We start from the raw sequence: 22,625 nt of genomic DNA on the forward strand, positions 1-22,625 counted from the left end.
TATTTGCGCGCATAACCGTCGGATTTTATGACCCCGAAAAGCGTGAAATTGCAACAAGGCCGCCGTTAATGTGAGGTTACAACTTTGTCACCTTCGCGTTCGAGACGAGGTGTGTAATGACGTACAAGCCGAACCGTTGTTTATTGCCGTTATCAAATACTCGTTAGCGGTGTTTATCATCCAACAGAAGTCCTTCCACCTTTCACTATGCCGCTGTGCCAATCTACAATAGGGCTGACGTGATGACAGATGGGATTCCAGATGTGTGAACTGATGAGGCGTTAGACCCACAGCATCCCCATCTGCATAGATCGTTGCTCGTTACGTAACCGCATCACGACCGACCGGTGTGGAATTTCAAGTGTCTGACCTTCGAACGTTAATTGGTAGTCGGGTATGCAAAACAGTTGCACATTAGTATCGTAGAAAATTGTGTAATGCCTCGCTTCGTACGTAATGTACATGGTATTTGTGATGCGGGATAACACACTGAAAATTCCCCCCAAAACCAACCTACGTCGACTGCATTATAGACCGAAAAAACGCATATTCCACCGTGTCACAACTTGATCACGGGCTAAGAAACGTACCACACAATACGACATGTCCTTTTTACAAGATGAAGCATTGCTATGTAATAACAATAACTTAAACATTTTATTTCGGGCAAGTTTCCAATGTATAACCTGTAAACGGTTTTAGCGTTCGCAAAGGACAACTTGTTGCGATCATTTTTACGCTTTTTGGCATCGCGAACCAACCAACCCGCCAGCCCAAAACAAACGTGCGCTCGGAATCAACCTTTCCGCAGACCGCCATCGTTTTGGGCAAAAGGGTCACCGGGGTTGGACTCCCTATCAAAGCGCCGACCCGCTGCTTTATGACGCAACAATGGGGGCGATGTTGTGGAAGTGGAAACACGGTCTGATGGTAACGTGAAAATAAATATACGCATAAATATGTGCAAGTTTATCAACGCTTTCGAATTTCGGTAACGAGGGTGGCCAGTTCGAGTCCGACTGTGTATAAGAGAAACAACCGGTTGGCAGGTAACGCGAAGGCTCTGAAGACCTCGTCTCTGAGCACTAGGGTGGAAAAAGAGGTGGGTAATTTGATCACCAAACACCGATCAATTGCAGGCGGTTTGTTTTACCTTCCACCCGTCGAAAGTCTTGAGAATAAGGAGCTCAAAGCTTCAAAAACGGATTCTTTTCGTTGAACGCAAACAGAATGGATGTTTTGGGCAACGCAGAAGCCTCCCAGCAAGTGTGTGTGATTTTTACAAGAGCTAATGGTAACGTGGTGGCAGGGCCGTTTGCCAAGGTGCGTTGTTTCAGACTTGGCAAATAAAAACTGGCCCGAATCGGGTTTTGAAGATTTGGCGAGCTTTCCGACTTTAAGCAACAAACCCGAGACATCACAACACCGCATGTTGATGGTGTAGCGGGAACCTGACAAAGGGACGCACTTGAGGCTCTGCGCTTAGCATTCAAGTTTAATTAGGTCTTGGCCCAGGGGTTCGAAAACCGACTTATGGTAGAAACCTCAAGTTCACGCTCTTTAATAAAACGCACACATCATCTGAAAAGTAAACACTTTCGCCCAAAGCGAACGTGGTTGAAAAGCCGGCACATGCCGAACAGACCACATAGGGTAGAGAGTGCCCCGCAATAAACAACATCTCGTAAATAGCAGAAGGCTGACAACAAACAGCACTCGGCAATACGAAGCCATTTGCTGACACGGCGTGACGAATTCAAGTGCCGACTCGGCAATAGCGACAAGCTGCATCGTGGGAACCAAGTGTCGTTGCATCGCCTGCCGAAGGCCAGAGAGACGCGAAAATCCATTGTGTTGGCGTTAAACGGGTTTGAGTTTGGTCACACGGCCGCACCCCAGCGCATGACACAAGTTCTAGAAATCTTTTGTCAGTCATTTGAGTTTAAATATACTTGTCAAATGTAGAGAAAGCTATTTTGAGATGCAAGTGGCGAGGCGAGTTCATGAGTTCTTTTATATTATCGTTGGTGTCTAACGTATACGGTTCAGCAGAAAAAAATAGTTCAACTTTTTCAAGTTTAACTGAACAGCGCATACAACTTGAACCTAACGCTATGAGATAGTGACAATATGGTGTAGATTGTTGTAATCTGAAAAGCAGGCATGGGATTACTGTTGCTCTGTGCGGAACGACCATGATACAACCAGGTCAGTGACGGAAGGCAAATGTGTTTGTAGATAAACCGCAAGCAAATTACGTTAAAGTATGTTTTCGTGCTGTGCGCATAACCACAGTTCACCAACCGTTGTTGAGACAACAGGATAAGAGCAAGTTTTTTGCAAATAACGTCCTGTCTATCTCATTTCATTTCCAGCGTAACTTTTTACGTCAGCATCAAACCGCCAGCGGAAGGATTACAAAGTGAAGTAATTTGAGGTATGGCTGGAAATATAAAGTATGACGGGCGCAGACAGATATATGGGAATTTGCGGTTCGCTGAATCACGGTTGAACTGCTGCGTGACCGCATGTCACTTGCTTTGGCCGAAGTTTGGTCCGCAAGTTATATCCGAACAAGTTGGCTTGAGGGTTTGCGTCGATAGAAAGAATTCCTTCGATAATTTAAATGGAATTTTGAACCAGAGTTGAATGATAAGGGCGTGTTTGGGTTCAGTACGTTAACACAAAACCCAGGAAATCAACTAAACAAACGAACATCATTGCCTTCGTCGCTTAAATTTAAGCTTCTGACTGGTTTATGCGTTATAACAGAATATGTATTTCTGGGCCTGCTTTAGTTCTTTCGACACAAAGTGAAACAAAAAAGATTTTAGTTGAAAGTCAAAGAAAATAGTTTTACAAATAAGCGGTCAAACTTCCCACACGATTTTCAGCAAAAACTATTTCCAGAAAAGGTAGAAAACCGGAAAATCCAGTGACGCATCACTTGTTGCGACACAATAACCAGTGTCGCGTTGAGCGCGCTTGACGTCATCTCGCAAACCGTGACTCCACTATTTGTCTTGGAAGCAAGTTGCGACAATGCCGTGTCCATTATCGGTGTCACACGCTGCACCAACAGGGAACACATCACGCGACGCGTATTTTTACGTTGGATCCATGCGGGTAATTCGACCGCCGACGTCGTGGGCGACGAGTTTGCGGGGAAGAGGAGTCCGGCTTCGTCCCCGGATGGGTCAGGTTTCAAAATATGACTAACTGTTGTATGGCACGGGCCCATGACAAGGCCTGCTGCCCATCAAGAAACAGAGCGGTGTCAATCAAAGTGTTAAGTATTCTGTGTTGGAAACGTCCTATTAGTTTTTTCAGTTGGGCTTAAAATCCGATGCAGTTTTGCGGTTTCAAAGACATTTCGAACGGTACGTTTTCGCGGTAATAAAAACTACGTGCGTTTGGTTAAGTTTGTTAGTTAAAAAAAATAATGAAAGCGATTAACGTTTTGCCAACAGAAGGCACGGGATATATCTTTTGTCGAAGAGTTGCAAGCCTTTGATTTAATTGGCGCTCCGATAAACCTTTGCTTCTTCCAAAATAGAATAACCGTACCCGTTGGAAAAATTGAAAAGCTGAACACGTTATAGTGTTTTAAACGTGAAAATTAATGTTTGTTTGTTTAAGAGACCGCTTTTTGTTCTCGGCGAGGTGTCGAATGTATAAATAGCACCACTCTAAATCCCTGTTTATCAACTTGCGGCATCGACTAGTCCACGAACGACCCTCGAACATTCGCAGGCGCGAAAGGAAGTCTCGTTCTCTCGTCTGTGTTTTGTGGCGGCGAAAGTGAAGAATGTAAGCCTTCCCTTTTTGGAAGAAACACTTGCCCCCTGCTTTGTTTTGGGGACAAGTCGCTAATGGGGACCACGGGGGGGCCTTGGGGGTGAGCCACCCGCGCCGTCGCGTGCGGATTGGGGACAATTGCGGTAAACCGTGGGTCCTGGGTCGTCTCATAAACTACTGTTTGGTTGCCTGCATGCGACTTGTCACGAAATGGTCGGTGTCGCTTTTTTGAAACTGAATGTTTTCGCAGAGAAAACGGACGTGTTGTTATGTCGGGTGATTCAAAGTCGCTCTGACGTGGACGTTTTAAATAGTGATTTGCAGCAACAAAAGTTGATTTTGGAAAGGTTATAGAAAACATTACATTTTAAGATGATGATATCGTCTGACAAGCTTTATTTGATCACTTGTGCTGAATATTGCTGTAACAAAGTGAAACGCAACTTGGACGAACGACAGGCGTAATTAAAGTGAAAGGCGAGGCAAAGAATTCTTGACACACTTTCAAGCACAAAAATCTGACTCAGATCGTGGGGTTATAAACATACATCGGCGGCATTTCTTTGTGGCTGAAAAGGCCTAAACCGTAAATGGTTTTCCTTGTATCATTATCAGCGCATGGATTGCCGTCTTTCGGCGCCTCTTCCCCCCGCGGGACTCAGATTTAACCCCGACCGTGCTTTGGGGGTCACTTCAAAAACTTTGGGCACGAGGGTCAAGGGCGCGGCGCCTGAATCTCAAAGATAAGTGAGAATTCATGGTCGGTGGCAACTTCAACACGTGAAGTAGAGACCGAACGTCGCCTGCTGTGAAACGTGCAAGATTGGGAATTTAGGATTCGGAACACGTAAAACATATTGTCAGATTGCTTAGTCAGAGCTAACCAAACCAACAGTGATTTCAACCTTTTTCCTGAGGTCACCAACCGCTTGTCACACCCATACTCTCTTTGGATGTAATTTTAATTCAATACGATATATAACAAAACCTGAAAATGACGCTATACCCCACTCCTTAGGAACAAATCTGAAACCAAGCAAAATTATCGAATAAACGATACCGCCCAAAAGTGTATCGCTAACGTTCGACATTGAGTTTGAGCTCTTAGTTGTAGACGCTAATTGTCATAAAAAACAAGTATTTCGCAAATTGTAGAACAAACTCAACGCGGAGATGCCGTTAGACAGTGTTTTGTCATTCGATAAATTTACGACCTTCACCATCGAGGTCGTCGCACATTTCGGTCAAACGGTGCAATAAAGCAACCTCTGTGACCTTCTAAACAAACCATCTCTCGTTTCAATAAATAAACTGCTAAGCTATATTAAGCCGCAGTTAAAGTATCGGGTCCCTTGCTACTGCGGTATATCACCTCGGTGGAGGCGTTGTTAAACGTTTTACGGGGTCGCAAATATATCAACGCCAAATGCAATAACAAACAACACTTGTTGACCATTTGTTTCAAACGCTACCAGGCATAATAGGCCTATTTAATAAATTCAAAGCTTTAGTGGCAAAACTTATATATTCGGTCGACATTTCAGTCGTTATTCAATTTTCCTGATGAAGGTCGGTTAGATAAAGACAGAAACGTCGACCGAATAAATAAGTTTCCCATAAAAGCTTTGAATTTATTGAGCCGTTGTTGACTTCAATTTAACCAAAGCCGAAACAGCTTGAAACTAGTCGGAGCAACATCTAAAATTCTTCGTTTCCACGACATGGACGAAACTTAAACAGAAACCAAGAGCGGCTGTGGTCTGCGGATACTCTTAAGATAGACGCACCACAAAAACATGTCGCCCAAAGTCACGATTCTAAATCCCCCGGGTGCGAATCTGCACGGAGAACCAACATGAGCAGGCGGATGTTGAAAACTTGGTGTCTTCCCAAACATGCAGTGAACGTGTTGATCCAAAGCATGCCGGTACGTTGGGCACGGGTTCATTCAATACGGTTAATCCACGTAATTCGATTGCAGTTTATTTGCCATCTGTCGTCGTTGGGCCGCAGTCCTTCAACGCTGCACGGCCTCATGTCGGAGCTGTCCGTATATAGGGCGCTATAGGCGTGCAGAGCCCACAAGCAAGGCGGGAGATTGTAACGCGGGCATGTAGGCGTATATGGTTACTGGTTAAGAGCTCATTGCGTTAAGGCAGCGAAGCGCAAGGGCGGTTTACACAGGCGGGCATTAATTAGCTTAGCGAAAGCAAAACACACAATGCAAATTCAAGGCCCCAGGTTTTCCACAGATTGAATGTTCAAAAAGAGACATCGACCAAAAGAATGTATCACGTTCGAAACAATCTCGCCTCGCAATACACCCCCCCCCCCCCTAATTTTCCATTTCATTTGGCTTAAGCCCAAGCAGCAGGCGAGCGAGCGTGTGCATCAACCTTGCCGCGTTATTTCAAAACTAACAACCACAAACCGACGCGTGTTAATCTAATTATCTGTAGAAGCGCGCGCGACCCTCTGTGCGCGACTCGAAGTGGGGGATAAACCCGAAGTACAACACAACAGCGTTCGAGGTCGAAATTGTGGCTAATTGTTTACGTAAAAGATAGTTTGCTAAAGCACAGTTGGAGCTGGATGACGACCTAAGTCTCGAGCAGGGCTTAAAATGGATGAGGGTGCGGGCCTGTTTCGCCGCGCAAACCAAACTCCGCTGCAAGGCCGCGCGTGCCGCAAAACTGTGGGCATCGCGTCAATCAAGCCTTTCCAATAATTCGGGCAAGTTGTATGGGCGTTTAAGCGCGGTTAGCGTGCTGAAAGGGAAAGACCGTTTGAAGACCCTGCCATTGACGTCACACGCTCCGCGGGCCAGATATCGCTGATGGACGCATTTCTATGGCACATGCGCCTTTACCAGTCGAGTTATAACCCACTGTGGAAGAGATTGCAGAACACCAGATGATAATAACGCTGATCCAGGAACGAAAACGTTGGATGAATATCGGAGAGGTTCAAATCCGCGGTAATCGTCTCTTTAACGCTTCGATCGCTCTACCAAAATGTTTCATATCGTGTCTGGGTTTTCCTGTTGATCCCGGATTTGTTGAAATGCGTCAAGAGCACGAAATCTTCCCAAACACGTGTCAAACCTCCTGCGCCCACTCCGCGCTTCCTTATTAACAGATTTAAGGAGCTGGCGTCGAAACCGACTTGTACCTCGTTATAATTCCCGCTGCCATGTAATTGTGGTACGCGAGGTGCGATATTTCGTCCCCCATCACGTGCTGTGCCACAACCACACCGGGATGTTGAATTATTCCGTACTTTTCAACACAACTCAGGTTGCTCAGTTAAAAAAACACCGCCGGTTGAATGCACTGAATGCCACTGATGTTTAACTTGTTCTTTCGGCACAGGGGGATCGTCCCGAAGCGATATCGCTTGCCTCATTGACTCAAGAATATTCCTACTTCGACTGAAGCGAGCAGAGTGGAGATAAATGAGTGCGTTGAAATGAGACACAAGTGTTAAGTTTCTGGCATGTCACATTGGTTGCTTTAGGCATGTGTTGTCAAAACTTAATGCCTGTACACGAACAATCGCTTTTGGTAATATCTGCATTCACATAGCTATAAGATCGTTGTAAATAAACTGGGACGAAAATACCTTTGAACTCAAAATACTTAACTTAGATTGGTCTGGCTTTAAAAGCGGGTCGTCGCGTCTAATAAGAAACCTCACTTTACAACATGTGTGCAATATTAATAAGTTGGTCGTTTCTCGTCTTTACTGCCTTACAAAGAGGTCTGAAAGTATTTTATTGCGTTTCGCCTATAGCGAGTAGTGTATATGAACAGGAACAAATTGGCCCAGAATTCTTAAACGTAAAGTTGAATGATTTACGTACACATGCAGAAAACCTCGCCAAATAATCCAGCTAACACTAAAAGGTGCGCAAGTGTTGATCCATAATTAAGACGAATAACTCGGGCTTAACGAGGCGGGAATTTTTGCGCCAACAAGACTCACAACAGAATAAACATGATCTCCCATTCAAAAGGAAACGCAAGGACAGTGCACCTACATCCGCGCCACCCGCCACACCGGCAATTACAGCAATCAAAAAGGTGCAGAAAACACATGCGGCGCGAAATCCCACAGGGCGTCAAATCGACATTGGTGGTACCAGCAATTATCCCTAACAAGGAATCTTCGTCGCGCGCGCTTTGAATCAACGCAAATCCCATTGGTGGGATTGTTTAAGCCATATGTCACCGCAATTATACACCGGCCGGCACCAGGGAATAATAACATGCAGAAAAGAAGACATGCTTTTCATTGGAAAACCAATCTGTCCGCAGAAGCTCGTTTGGGGGTGACAGACTGAAAAGTTTAACAAAGGAGTTGCGTAGGCGTTGGGGGCTTTGTGTGTGTTCACAATCCCGCTCGAAAGTAGAGTGTTTTAGGCACCCGCGCTTTTGTGCGCATATTTCTACTATTAACTGTGGACATATATATATGGTAACTGTAGCATTTCATTTCAACGTTACTTGTCCAACTTCAATGTTTATTCTCTACTCCATGACCACGTCGGAAGCGGGCGCGTTTCACAAACAGTCTTTAACAGAGAACATAATTTACGATTTCGGCGACCGGCATCTAAGTCAAATCGTAGAGATTTGCGAAAGGGGTCAAGCCAGATGAGTTTGGTGGGCTGTCGTCAAAACGATAAACACGCACAACGTAAACAGTGTTTCTAGGAGAATTTCATTCCGACTGATTTACGGCCCTCGCCGACGCGAAGTTGACGAAATGGGGGGTGGTGGAGTAAGAAAAACAAAACTGCTGGCCCTTAATCGTGCCGGGGGGGAGGGGGGATCTCGGTTGGAGGGCAGAAGGAAGCGGACAATTAGAGCAATCAATTAAATGTGGACACAAACAAGCGGAGTGCGACTAAACACATCTATTTAGTTTGGATTGTGTTTAGAAGGCGAAACGTCACCTCTTTTGCAGCAGAAGTCGCGTGGAAACGAATTTTGATGCGTTGAAAGCTTGGAACCATTAAATGTGACAATATGTTCCATTTGGTGGTTGGGCGTAAAGTTGTTTCTACTGCAGGAATCGCTCGCATATAAGCAAGAACGTTAGTTCATAATCGACTAAACGTTGGTCAAAGGTCGGTTAAACTTGTAAGATTCGGCTACAGGCGATATCAAAGTGACAACGGATATTAAAAGGACTTTTGTTTTCAGTTGGTCGTGAGGATTTTATCGTTGATCAAATTTACTGGGAATAAAATGCAGATTAGACGTGGTTCAGAAATATTGTGGTTAGTTTGTCAGGAAAGTGACGTTGATCGCGGCAACATTTATATATTTATCGGAAAAGGTATGACGCCTTTCACAAACTTACAATTCGGTTAAAAGGACCGAGACACGGCCAAGGGTGAAAAACGGCGCGAAATTGCAACTTTCCGACTATCAATCTGCGCGATTAGCGTTGCGGTGTCGAACGTTTACAAGGGATTAGAGCCGCGAGAAGGACCAGTTGTTCGCTCGGTACCTTTTATGCGCACACGCGAGACGAACGATACCGCGAAACTTGGGCTCAATTCGACTTTTACCGGAGCGCGCGAGAGCTTGAAAGCGATCGAAGGAAAAAAGTGCGGCACACGCGAGCGCGCGATTTCGCCGCGACGGGGAAAAAAGGACCGCTCAGGAACTGCACGGCGCTGAGAGCTTTTGGAACTTCAGTTTGCGTTTGTGGAGCGAGAGACGGTTTGCTGGTGGTCGGTGGCAGATTTTTGTTGGACGGGCAGTTAGCAGACGGAATAATCTGGCCTCAATCCACGGGGCCGGCGCCGTCGTTCCACAACACGTTGTCTCAGACTACTCGTCGATTAGTTATTGAGGGTGCAACGTTATGAATGAAAGGATAAACGTGATTGGGGCGACTTTGTTCAGATTCATGCAGAGAAATCTCAAGAAAAGCGGATTTGGTGACAATAGAGGAGCACAGGGCGGGTCAGGTGGCTTCAGATTCACATGAGAACGGCGCATGGCATTTTGTATTTGCAGTAGTCGGGCTTGGGCTCGAGGCGGCGTGAGATATGACAATTTTAAACGAGGAAAGGTTTTATTAGGAAAACAAAATACTGAGCTTTATGTTTTAGCGAGTTTAGTTACATTTAATATTTACGCAGAATTTACCAATGTTTGACTCTTGGTGTTTTGTTCTTAGATAAAAGCCACTAGCAAGTCATAATAACTGGGGAATTCAAAACTGCAAGAACTTGCGTAAGGCATCATGGCGACCATCACAGTTCGCGTCGCTCGAGAAGAGAAAGAAATATCTGGACTTACGCGCAGGACAACATGCTCGGACGTACTGCAAGCGTTGCTCAAAGACAAGAAACCTGACGGCCTCGGACAGATCGACGGCCCGATAAACAACAACAACAACAACGACGACGTTGATTCTTGCGACACAAAGTCGCTGAAGGAACTTGCACAGAGTTACGTGATTGTCGAGACGTGGCGTGGATGCGAGAAGCCGCTGCCACCGCGCACCCGCATACTGGCCGTGTGGCAGGCATGGGGCAAGGAACAATGCCACGTTAAGTTCTCCCTCAAAAAAAGTCGCCACACTCGGTACAGAGAATCCGCACAATCCCAAGAAACCAAAGAGCAAATCAACAATCACTACAACTCCATGATCGAGAAGATGAACTCGCAACACCCGGAAGCGACCGCTTTCCTCCACAAACTTTCACACGGCCAGAAGAAGCGAATCCGCCGCAACATCATGCAGTACCAACGCGCCGTGCTTATTCAGCACACCAAAGAAACCACTGTGGAACACCCCGTCGGTGTGCAACAGGCGTGTCGCCACACCGACGCGCCCGCAACCGACCCTGCGGGAAATAAGTGCCAGAGATCCCGCGGAAAGCAGTTGGACAACGAACGAGTCAAGATAACACTCAGTGAAGAACAATTCGTCGACGGAGTCGTAACTGGGCCCGATTGCCTACTGCACCACAGAGGAAAGAGCAAGTTTATTCAAAGCGCGTTGGACAATAAGGACTTTAACAAGGAGTACTGCAACTACCGACGGCGTAACCACCACAGGAGGCGTTCCTTTATGCTCGATGACTCGGATGGCCACTCGGACCAGAATGACGTTCTATCGCCAAGCGGTCACCGCCACAATATCAGTCACTACCCCTACTGCCAGAAATCGAGAAGACGCTCGAGGTCTTCGAGCAAAAGGCGACGCCGAACCAAGACCAGGCGCCACGGCGGAGTGTCCAAAACGTCCCGGGGGCGGCACGGTCGGTTGAGTAACCGGGTCAGCACCGATGAAACGACCACCTCGACAGGCACCGCGACCAGCACGGGCTCAGAAGTGGAATGTGAAGACTCCCACAGCCCTGGTGAAGATGCCGACGACGAAAAATCGATCAAGGCTGAGTACGGAAGTACTCTGGTTCGCAAAGTCATGCCCTATCCAACAGTGTTGTTGTCGCCATGCAGTGACAGCTACAGCAGCGGTACCACCACAGCTACTACCGCAACCGACTCCAGCAGCGGCACCACGACATGCAGTGAAACCTCTAACACTAGCGGAAGTAGTCTGAGTGGAACCAGTAGCAGCGAAATGTCCAGTAGCACGGATTACTGCGAAGCATTCTTTGCGTCCAGATTCGCTGCTCCAAAACCGCAACCAACTCCTGTAAAACCAGCGGTCCCGGAAAAATCTAAGGCCCCTGGCAGCAACGGCGGCGCAGCAAAGCTGTTTAAGAAAGTTCCACAGGGCCTTATTGGTTCATTCCGCAAGAAGAAGCGATCTCCCCAGCCGTCTCTGCAACAACAGGCGGTAAACGGCAACGCCAAGGCCGCTGTAGCCGCCACCGGAGGCAATAAAACCACAACGAAACGCACGGTGACTTTTGCGACCTCGCCACTCCAGCACAAGGATCGGGTGGCATCAAAGGAGAGACATGGATCGGTCGACAAAGAACCCGCGCCTAAAGTGGCTGAAAACGGAGTATCCAAGGCCCAAAATCCTCAACCACAAACTCAAGCAAAGGCAGCGGCTGAGCCAAAGAACGACGGTAAGTTTTGTGTTTTCGATATCTTTCTGTGAACGATATTGTTATGCAAACCATTTGGGAGTTAGTCGTTGTTTGTAAACACAAGTCGGTGAGAGTCAACCGTCTGGCGCCTAATTGCTCCTTATCTTACTCCACCAAACGGCAATCTAACAAATTGTAACAAGCGTTTCATTGCGGTAGGACTAGGCGACAGACTTCTGCACGATTACCATCGCGCTTTAATCACTTTCGTCGTTCGGTCGCGTTCGGGACAATAGGCAGCGAGAGTGGCGCGGTGCAGGCCTGACGCAGGAACGCTGCACACAATGGGCATTGTCTGGCGCTAACGGGCCGCCCAGGACCTCTAAACACGCGCCCTCACGCAATTGTTATGAAATCGGCAGCGGCCACATGCGAAAGTAGAGTGGGATTTGGAACCATCTATTCCAAGAGGCAGGTGCGCGTTCTTGCACATGTGCTGCATTTGAATGTCGGCGCATCGCGGTTTATGTTGCAGCGCTTAAGAACAGTCGCGGATTTAGGGGGTTTAGACGGACGATCTGCGAACGCGGAGTCGCCTTAATGCAGGGAATAGCGGCGGCGGTGGGAGCGATTATCCCGGCAGTGTTTACTGACGCAAGTGCACGCTTTGTGATGCTCGACAGCCCAATGCAGACACTAAACACAACGAGTCGTTTCCCAAGCGCTTGAGAATGCTGCATGCAAGAGAGGATCCCGAGGTCCCTTCTCGAATGCCACTGAACACAGCTTGCCCTTGACGGCCCGTTGTATTGGGTTACGACTCCTGGTCAATGCTTTTTGACGGGAAAGCTTAGCGCGGGCCCGTGTACGCGACAAACTGACTGCGCTAGCATACACACACTGCCTTTGTTTTGCAAGCTTTATATAGCCGCGCTTTGCTAAACACATAGTTGACGGCCAGGGTGCATTTACTAACGAGCAGGCGGAGCCCACCAAACTGGTTCCAGCAAAAACAATTGGTGGATCAAAGACTGTCTCATTAGCGCCCTCTAACCTACGCACGGTAGTCACAAAAAGTTATGGCACATTGACCTTGGGCTTGACGTGTTTATCCGTGTATAAAATGTGCTTCACAATGTGTAGAAACAATAACACGAAAGTCCACAACGCGTTGCGTTAATTAGGTCACACATGCTATCGCTGTAACAAGAATACGGGTGGTGTCGAAAATCCTCGACGTCCCCTGTATCTGATTGCGGCATCCAACACCGCATAGCCGTCCTAATCCCCTTGGCTTTGAGCCCAAGGGCCCCGAAGCGCGTGATTGATGCTTTCTGCTGACAAGTTGGGTCAAGATCGACTCCGTGTGTCTCCGTCACTCAGCCCTTACTTCCAAGAAACGATCGAAGCTTTCGCGAATTCGTTTCGGCGTGTAGGACTGGGAGGTCGCTGATCTGTCATGGTTAGTTAGCGTTTTCCCACGTCCAGACAATACGTTACGGTGATTAGGGAGTTTCGCTCGACATTTTTGTGTGCTCGGTGGTGTAATGTGTTTAGTGTAATGCGCACCGAGACTGTCGACACCTCGCACGTGGTAAAGCGATTGTAAACCTTCTTCAACCGTGACATGATGACAACCGTCACGGAAAAAGTTATTCCGAGAAACTGCAACAATTTTGACTTATGTGTGTTTAATTACCCCATGGTTTAATATCCGAGGGATCGGGGTCTAAAAGCCTTGCGGTTTCGAACGTTACGTCATCGCATATCGACACACCGATTTAACGGTCACACCCATAACATCGAGGCAACGCGTCGTCAAAGCAATCGCCAGATAGCTTGGATACTTACGCATGCTTCTGACGTCACACCACTCTGGATTTTGGGAGGCTGTGAAATCGTTTTCCACACGGGGTCACTCGTCGCCTGGTAATAAACTTTAAGAGCAGGAGATTCTCCATAGCTCACCATTGTATCAAAGACGCCGCCTGCGGAGGGCATTTCAGTGTCCGGTACTTGTGCGCGCACACACATGCGAACGAATATGCGCAGGGTTTAATATTGTTGGTGGTTTGTCGTTGAAACTGGTGTGGAGATTTAATAACCCGAAGTCTATTGTCCGAGGGTCGCCCACGCTCAGTTTGAAAGTGGCCTGGTCCTCTTGCGCCGCGCGGTTACTCTATTGCCTCGCCCGCACTTCTGAGGATTTGCTTTTGATGTTCGCCCGCACTTGAGGCAGTGCACAAGCAAGCCGACCTGTTCTTGTGCGCTGGGAAGCTTGGTCAAAGACCGCGACGCGATGTTGGCTCATCAAAAGGTGATTTCACGTCGCGCCACCCCCAGAAATTCCACAATAGCGCGCCCGGTTAACAAGCGCTAGTTTTATTTGCACGTCCCCTTATCTCGATACCTGTCAAATCAATAACCAGGATCGGGCGCTTGCGGGGTTGTGATCGGTGGCAGCTTAAATGCCAACGGGTCAATATTTGACAGGGCGTTGGATTGGACCGAGGGTTAACGCTGACCCAAATATGCGTCTTGGATTGAGTTGCGCTTGGTGGGAAAATCGGGGATCTCTGCCAAATCAAGATTGACACGCTGTGTCTTATCTAAATTCTCGCGGCGCCAAGACGAGTTGCAGAACCAGCGCGCGCCCTCTTGGCACGTCTGTGTTGTGTAGTCGTGTCTCTTGCACGCCACAGCCAATATATTGCGACACGGGCCTTGGATGGGCCGCTGTGCTATCGCCGAATAAACACTATGTCCTGGTACAGCGGTTTTGTATCCTTGGATCGGGCTTCCGGCGAAAACATACAGCGCAATGGAAAGAAAACACAGACAACGTGTTGCGGGCGTCTTTTTCTGACTGGCTAAGACAACATACAAACAATATGCCATAGGTAGGCGATGTTTTGGCTGAGCACAATACCGACGGCGCGTCGTCATCCGCCATTGAACGTCTCCTTGGTGAAAGCATCTCACCGGCGCCTGCAAGAATTACTCACAAAATACGATACGAGGTTCTCGTGTCAACTTCGAGCGCCCGCCAGTACTAATTACCGTTCTGGCGTTACAAAACACCAGGCAAGCGACGGTTCGTTATCGAGGTAATTGTATCGTTCTTAACTAGCGACAGCGAGCCAGAAATATGTGCCGCATGCCGGCGTGTTGTACTTGGCTCGAAAACCTTGTACATTCCCATGCCGTCCACTCAATTTAGAAACGTGAATTCCGTACATTGCGACATTATCAACGTCCGCGTGTAGTTTGGCCGCAGCGACACGAAATTGGGTTCTCTTGTGCAAATAGAACCGTCCCGCATCAGAGTGTCTTGTCGTGTTGTAACCGACTTCCATTCAAAACACAAGCAAGCTCTTTTACCTTCACGCGCTTCGACGAAGACGAGTCACAGTTTCCGAAAAGACGCGCCACAAATAGTTGCGCATTAAAAAAGCCCACTGCTCTACGATATCGTGTCCACACAAGCGCGGAGCGTGATGCTAGATATACATTTAGTCAGCGATAAGAGAGTTGTAGCAGTTTCACGCCTACACGAAACGCTCCTCCCCTTTCTAGAACGTTGCCAACAATTGGGAGTAAGATGCGCGAACTTATCGCAGTTGCCATGGCAATTGTGTAACACTAAGGAGAGATGCCATAAAGTACCACGAAATAACAGTTAATAATCCACCAGCAATAATTGGCCATTGGCGACCAGTGGTGCCTTGCGTAAACACAAGGTGTGTAAGGTTAAATAAAAAACCCGAAGCGCGCGGTTTTCGGGTTGGGTTAGCATAGTTCTCAAATAGCGGATACAGATACAAACGCGCCGCGCGTGGCCCACGAATAATCACGTGGCGAATGATGGTTTAATTCTGGCTTTGTCGTCCAAGAACCGACACCGATTCGGTCACGACTGCGCGTCGACCTCAATTGAAGTAAAACGCGTGTCGAGGCTCCGTTAAGGTGGGTGGGTGGCTAAGCTATATCATACGTGGGTTAAGGGTAGCATGCACCTTACGTCTGTTTGTTGACACTATAGGGCGGGGTCGTACCCCGCCGCTGGGGCTGTGATACAAAATTGGATAATTTGTTTGAGGGTAAGCTTCCAGGCACACCGGGAATCGCGGCCTATTAGCGGTAAATCGGGGTTGCCGCCGCACGCAAAAATCTTAATCGCCACACTCGATACTTGTTGCAAGGCGTGATTGACGGGCGGTTGGGTATCCCGACCGCATCCTCTCGTCACATAATCCTTATCCACGAGACTCGTGGGCTATTTTTGGCGGCAATTTCATGCTTGAATCTCTTTCGCGCGAGCCAAGCCAATTTGACCCAGATTCTGACTGCAAATTTGACCCAAAGCGGCCGTAATCGCCCAAGCTACACACGCACACGACGTTGTCGGCACAATACAACCCCTTGTGCAAGGACTGCAAGTCCCATCGATTGCAGAGCCATCAAAAGCGACCCGTTAGTAAGGAAAAGCATTTCGCGAAGGGGGTGCAGAGTTCAGCTAAAAGGGCTCCACATGGAATGGGGGTGCACACACCCCTTGCGTGAGGGCGATAGTTTACGTGCTGGTAGCAGCGAGCGTATCGTCCCCTTCCTTCGTACTTTGGTCGCGTTTTACCGCGAGTGTTCGATTTGTAAAGGTCGCACCGCACTTACTTGCATACCGGCAACGCAAAATAATCGGCGACGATTTTCCTATGTTCTTCCTGTTGTTCGTGATGCCGTTTCAAAAAAAGGTGTGGCAACTATCAAAGCGGACGAACGGCTTGCTTCGTCAAAACCACCCGGCGACTGGCTTAAAACTGTGTATAAACTTTCTATCCCGACCGTAACGGAAATGACGCTGAGTAAGTTGCGCGGTGGAATTCGACTTGAACATTCTGTGAATCCCTGTTTTTCGGCGTTCGACCTCCAACGTCAGAAACTATGTAAATTACCAAACTGACCTCGGTGTCGTTCAGAGGTAAACACATCGCGTGAGGACCGGTTGCGTGGACTGGCTTTCGCGGTGGCTTTGTATTGCTCCGTAATGTGCGGGTGTCAAATCCAGCCTCAAAAAATCGGCTTAGCAGATGTAACGCAACATTGCGTAACGACTTGCAAGGTGACAATTTTCGCACCAGAGTTTGCTTGGGAACCACATTTGGACTTTGAAAGTTTCATGCATTCCAGATCTTGCATTGCGTCGGTATCAGATGCTCATTAGGGCGAATTGCGTTGTGATCGTAAGATTCGATAGCGCGTATCGTATCGTCGTTTCCGAATCGTGTAGGCGATTTTATCGGATCGCCAGCGTTCCGAGAAACGCAAGCATAAAAGATCCACGTCGCGCGACCAACGAAACAAATATAAATACATGCGTAATGATAAGGGCTCAAGATCGATCTGCAGCAGATTGACCTTCAGAAAAAAGCTCAATGCCGCCTCTTTGTGTAGCACTTAAATGATACATCTCATATGTTTTGGCCTAAAAGTTGCATTTGTACCAAACAATTTAATGCCAAGGAGTGTTAACATCTATATCCCTTAAATCTTTCATCGGCGTAATCGAATATTATAGCGCAGAAATCGGCCCAGGCCTAGCGACCTCCGTGTAGCACGTTTAATCTGACAATGCCATCAAAAGCGGCGATCCTACTTTTGAGCTTGGAGCACGCGATCGCATTTTTGCGACACCGGGGTTACGATAAAACGTGTCACTGGGCTTCGCTCGTAAACACGCCCATCTTTCATGCGTTCTTCTCAACACAAAACTGAATAAACGATCAATGCTTTGATCGTAGAAGCACAAACTATTTTGAGACCATCTTGCTATAAAAGCGCCAAAATATTTATTTTTTGATAAAGCGTATGCAGAAGTTTAGTAAGGAATCCTTTGGGTCTCGTAGTAAAAAGTCTACCCATTTCGTGATGAACCATAGCGGCGGTTTCCACTCGTGCGTTTAGCTATTGTTACGACAGTCACGCGAATCGGCAGTTGGTGGCGGAAGAGCAACTTGCAAAGCCGCCTCCTACAGAGATATAACCACTCTGTCAGCGTCGTCTGTCTAGACACATCGTGCTTGACAGTCATATTCTCCCAAATGTTATTTGCAACATTCAGTTTTGTATTGTTTCAAGGTGTACAGCACAGTGTTTAAGAAAGTTAAAGGTGGCGCTGCATATCAGCATGGATCTTAATCATTCGTCTCTTTGCAGATGCTGAAACGTGCAGGAGCATCGATAAGTGGAAACAAATAATCTTATCGCAAGACAAACTTCTCACGGAGAAAAAGGAGAAGGTTGCTTCCACCCACGTGGACATCCAGAAGATCGAGTCTGAAGTTCACAGACACCGGACCCAAACGCACGGGAAGAACTATGTCCAGGTAAGCTTTAGTTAAACCTCAACTAAATGTAAAACTATAACATTAGAAGCAAAGGTTTTTTACGACAAACTTAGAGAGGATTTTAAAGACGGGCTCTATTAGATTGGTAGATGATCAATTACAGAATAAAGTAGTAAAGAATGTGTTTTTTATTTAGGACACTTATTTGTCCGGTATGGAAGCCCCGACTCCAGCGTCCAAGTCCAGATTCGGCGCAAACTCTCTGCGTCCGCCACAATGGCTTTCGGAATGCCGGGACCCTGCAGCCCTGAGCGAGTACGTAGACGCTTGCCAGAAAGTGGTGGAAATGCAACTAAAAATCGAGGAACACAAACGGCAATTCGAGATCGTCCTGCAAGATATGCAAGACGAAGTGTGGAAGGCTTCGAACGATCCAAGTGCGATGAGCCAGGCCGCAAATCCCATCACTGCAGCCGCATCAGCGCTTGGTCTTGTTGTCACCAAGAACGACGACGATGACTCAAGCGACGACGAATCCCGACTCGAATCGTTGTCGGTATCGAATGGACGTAAACCCAATCCTTCTTCTGACAAGGGAAGCGAAAGAGAAAAGATTGCAGCTGCGGAGGCGACCCTGGAAGTCGAGAGATCCAATAACGAGATGGAGGCGAACTTGTACCTGAGTCTGCGCCTCTCCTCCGAACTTCAGGAGGTGGACCAGAAGATGGAGGACTCCCAACGCCTTCTGCAGGTAATTTCAACTTCCACTTGAGTATAATAACATAGTTTTATTGAGAAAAGTAAACTGGCAGACAGGATGGCAAAATCCTGTTACATTTGCGCCTTTGTTGTTTTTTCTGATATTGTATTAAAACGTTGCCAATGACGATTAACTCAGTGATTCACAGTTTTCTAATCCAACCAATCTTGTTTATTCAGGCGAAGGGAGAAACGCTTCTGGCCATGGTTCGCGAGCTTGCAGAGTCCCCGAACGGAATATCACCCGAATTATGGGAAGAATACGGAGACCTCCTGACAGCTTACGACGCCGAAGTGTCCCTTCAGCGTTATTTGGCTGCCTGCGCCGAATCGCAAAACGAACCATGTATCGGGGTCACCAATCCGGAAGACGACCCACTTTCAACCACCACCACTGCACTACAAAACGCCCTATCTCCTTGGCTGTGGTGCGAGCACTGTAAGATGGAACTGGAGCAGCAACAACACGGTCACGCGTTCGACGGTCAAACGGCCCCTGTATCCCCACACTGGTTCAGTCATTCACCTCTGCCGTTGAACCTGTCAGAGTTGCCGCTACCGTCGCCTACAGCAGTTAAATCATCGCCAACTCTTGCCACACGTGCGATGGGTCCCCTGCTACCCATGCCGCCGATACCGGATTGCAACGACAGCGATTATGACGATTTACCGAACGATATTAAAGGTGACGACGTGACCGCCACCTCCACGATTATATCGACCGAAAACGCGATACCTAGAGGCATCGTTCTGCGGCATTCCGGTCGTCACCAGAAAGACAAGCAACAGATTGCAACACAACTCAACTACCTCTCAGTAAACCACAACAGCTGCGCCAACAACACCGACGACTCTGGCAACGCTTCAGCCACAAGCAGTCTTGCGAGCAGCAACAGCGATGGAGGAAGTATCGATATGGGGAGTAGAAACGGAAGCTGTGACAGCGGAAGTCCCCGACCCTCTCCTTGTTTGGGGGCAGAAAGCCAAGACTCCGGTTCTTCGTCTCCGTATTTCACTCACAGAAACCAGAAGCACAGCAGCGGACGGAGGTCATTTTTCGTATTTCCATCGCAGACGAAACACGGCAAAAGCGACGAAGGGTCGCGCTCCCCGGCACGCTACAACCAAACCCGAGGCGGAAACGGCGGCGCAACGAAACCGGTGATTCCCCCGAAACCCAACGCGGCGGGTTCAAAGCACGGAAGCGAGCCGAAGAGGTTGCTGATTCCGAGCAAGGAAGAAATGGAGCGTCTGCAGCAACAGCAGAAGCTCATTCGCCGCAACAGCGGAGGCAGAAGGAAAAACCCTCTGTTGAACGTGGACGACAAACAACACTTTGGCAGGAGAGCTGCGAGCTTCGGGAAGTCGGGGATTGGAGTAGGAGCGTTGCCAAACCGACTCAACGGAATCATCAACAAACCCATCGTCAACAACTCGCACTGCGATCTACGTCAGAGGGAATCATCACAAACACGAGGTAGCAGAGCGTCATCGAAACCGAACTCTCAAATCACAAACAAGGGAAAGCACCCGCACCGTCTCGCGCCATCGCCCATTGACGTCATCATGAATTCGGGGGGAATCGCGTCTGCCCCGTGTTCTCCGCACGGTTACCAACACCAGAAGTTGCATCCGCGCGATCCGAGGCGAATTCCTTCTTCTGGGGATGCGAAGAGGCGTATCCATAGCGATACATACGACAACGACTCCGACACTGGGCTGAGCTCTTTGCACAGCGCTGATTCGGACTTGGTCATGTATTCCGAGACGCTCGTGTAGATATGACACCACTCAACGCCAACCGCCACCAACCGTATCATCACGAAGGTGTGGCGTTTATTTCGGGGAGCAATCCGCGCATTTCCACCGCGAAATGATAATAAGCGTGCGGGCAAACAGATGACTTTGCGAAAACGCGTGTTTGTGATTCATTACCTCTTATTTCCTCCAAGCATTGCGACAACATTTTGCTCTTTCATTACTGCAGTCAATCATCTTGTTCTCCTTTTACGTTCTGTCCCCTTTTCGGCGAGGACACCGAGTGTTACTATACGTATTTTTTTTGAAAGTATCTTAACCGCGCGCCTCTTTCCCATTGTTCTGTGCTTACGTGTGATCGTCTTTTATCGCCACAGAGTTTTTCTTTTCCACCTTTATCCAGTTCCATTCTAATTGGTCAAAACCCGCTTGTCACATGGCGGTGTTTCGACCAATCGCCGCTAATCGTGGCGCCTGTATGCAGTGTGTGACTTATTTTCCAATAAATTAAAATTGCGGAAAAAATATCAAATGGCTGAAATTTTACGGCGAAAAAGTACTTAAAAGATGTACGGTTTGAGGGCAGGTGCCAATTACAGTGACGAAGTGCCAGATAAACTAAAAAGTCAGTTAGGAATGGAGAAACGCAGGAATCAATGTAACTTGACAGATCAAAATGCAACAACACGTTTCGTGTTGGATGTAATACTAAAAAACTCTCAAAGGCTGGTGAAACCGTTTCCACCTTGTTAGAAGCGATCATTCCGTTCAAGAGCGAGTGGAGAGGGCAATTACAAGCTTAAAATCTTGACCCGATCTTGACCACTTTGGGCCAAGGCCCTTGTGGTGCACTTTGGCCCGGTCGTACAACTTGTTTTGCAAAGGCGCGTGCTAATTTTCGCGTCCGATCTTTTCGCTGAGGTCACTGAGGATGTTGGTTGCACCACGCAGCGGCAATTTCACGGGATGGGTAAAATTGCTTATCACGCGAAAACATTTTTAGTCTAATGACATAGGTCGCGTGTTGAGGTTTTGCTAATCCAATCCGAATTAAGTTGTTTTGACGCTAATCGTTGCACGTGATCGTTGCACGTTGTACAAACGTGTACAATTGTCTGACCTATGGAATAAGCCATGATAGTCGTACATTGCTTAGCACCTACACAAAAATGCCAGCTGCAGCTGCATACAGATGGCCACTGTTTCGACCTATAAGGTCCTATCAGTGCAATTGGTACGGCCAAGCAATGACACCTTATACGTCGAAGCAGTGGCCGTCTGTTTGCAGCTTACACATTTCACATTATTGGCTCCACTTTGTTTATGTTTTTAGTGGTTTGGAATTATTCTATTGTTACAACACACTTTAACACGCCGCCCAACGCAAGCACTGGCACAGTTGAATCCCTTTGATCTCAGCCCCAGTTGCCCAAATATCAAAGTCCATTCGTCCGACAAAACGGAAACAAGGCTTTCGATCGCAAATCTTGATCCACCAGTTGCGCGTGGAGTGCGGACCGCGCCACTTTTGGCGACAGTGGCGCGCCCCTTTCAAGGCAGCACTACAAACTCTTGGAAGACTCAATGACTCCAAAAATACGCCCGCGCTGACGGAATTGTCTTCAAGTGTTTGCTCCACTTCTCTTAAGAAGGTGGAAGGATTTTCGGAGTGCAGCCGGAAATCCAGACCTTGCGCTCACACCGTATTGTTGTAAGCTGGATACAAAGACAGACATAGTGTCATATTGGGAAGATGGCTTGGCCCGCCGTAGCTTGTTAAGAGTTGGAGGTGTGTATTATACAAATTCTACCATGACTTCAAAGTTGAGTGACAAGCAATAATGGGAACTTTATTTGAATATATGAAAAACAACTCACACAAGTTGTATGAATGTCACTCATTTTACATACAGCCTTGAAGGGCTTCGGGAGCTTAA

The 22,625-nt window shown here is 47.7% G+C and overlaps 1 protein-coding gene across 1 annotated transcript; it reads left to right on the top strand.

The window, feature by feature from the left end:
• Positions 1 to 9,997: 9,997 nt before the first annotated feature.
• Positions 9,998 to 21,207, top strand: LOC145901699 (uncharacterized). The gene is made up of 4 exons (XM_082989463.1): positions 9,998 to 11,866; positions 18,041 to 18,210; positions 18,368 to 18,922; positions 19,111 to 21,207. Exons 1-4 carry the CDS (start codon positions 10,060 to 10,062, stop codon positions 20,707 to 20,709), a joined length of 4,131 nt encoding a protein of 1,376 aa, XP_082845589.1. The 5' UTR covers positions 9,998 to 10,059; the 3' UTR covers positions 20,710 to 21,207.
• Positions 21,208 to 22,625: the final 1,418 nt, after the last annotated feature.

Source organism: Ascidia mentula, chromosome 5 (genome assembly GCF_947561715.1).
Source record: "Ascidia mentula chromosome 5, kaAscMent1.1, whole genome shotgun sequence".
NCBI lineage: Eukaryota > Metazoa > Chordata > Ascidiacea > Phlebobranchia > Ascidiidae > Ascidia > Ascidia mentula.

Excerpts from the sequence above, each read along its gene's own strand:
- LOC145901699 (XM_082989463.1), top strand. The coding sequence starts at position 10,060 with ATGGCGACCATCACAGTTCGCGTCGCTCGAGAAGAGAAAGAAATATCT. Across the intron at positions 18,211-18,367 it reads ACGGGAAGAACTATGTCCAG|GACACTTATTTGTCCGGTAT; the intron begins GTAAGCTTTAGT and ends TTTTTTATTTAG. Across the intron at positions 18,923-19,110 it reads ACTCCCAACGCCTTCTGCAG|GCGAAGGGAGAAACGCTTCT; the intron begins GTAATTTCAACT and ends TTGTTTATTCAG.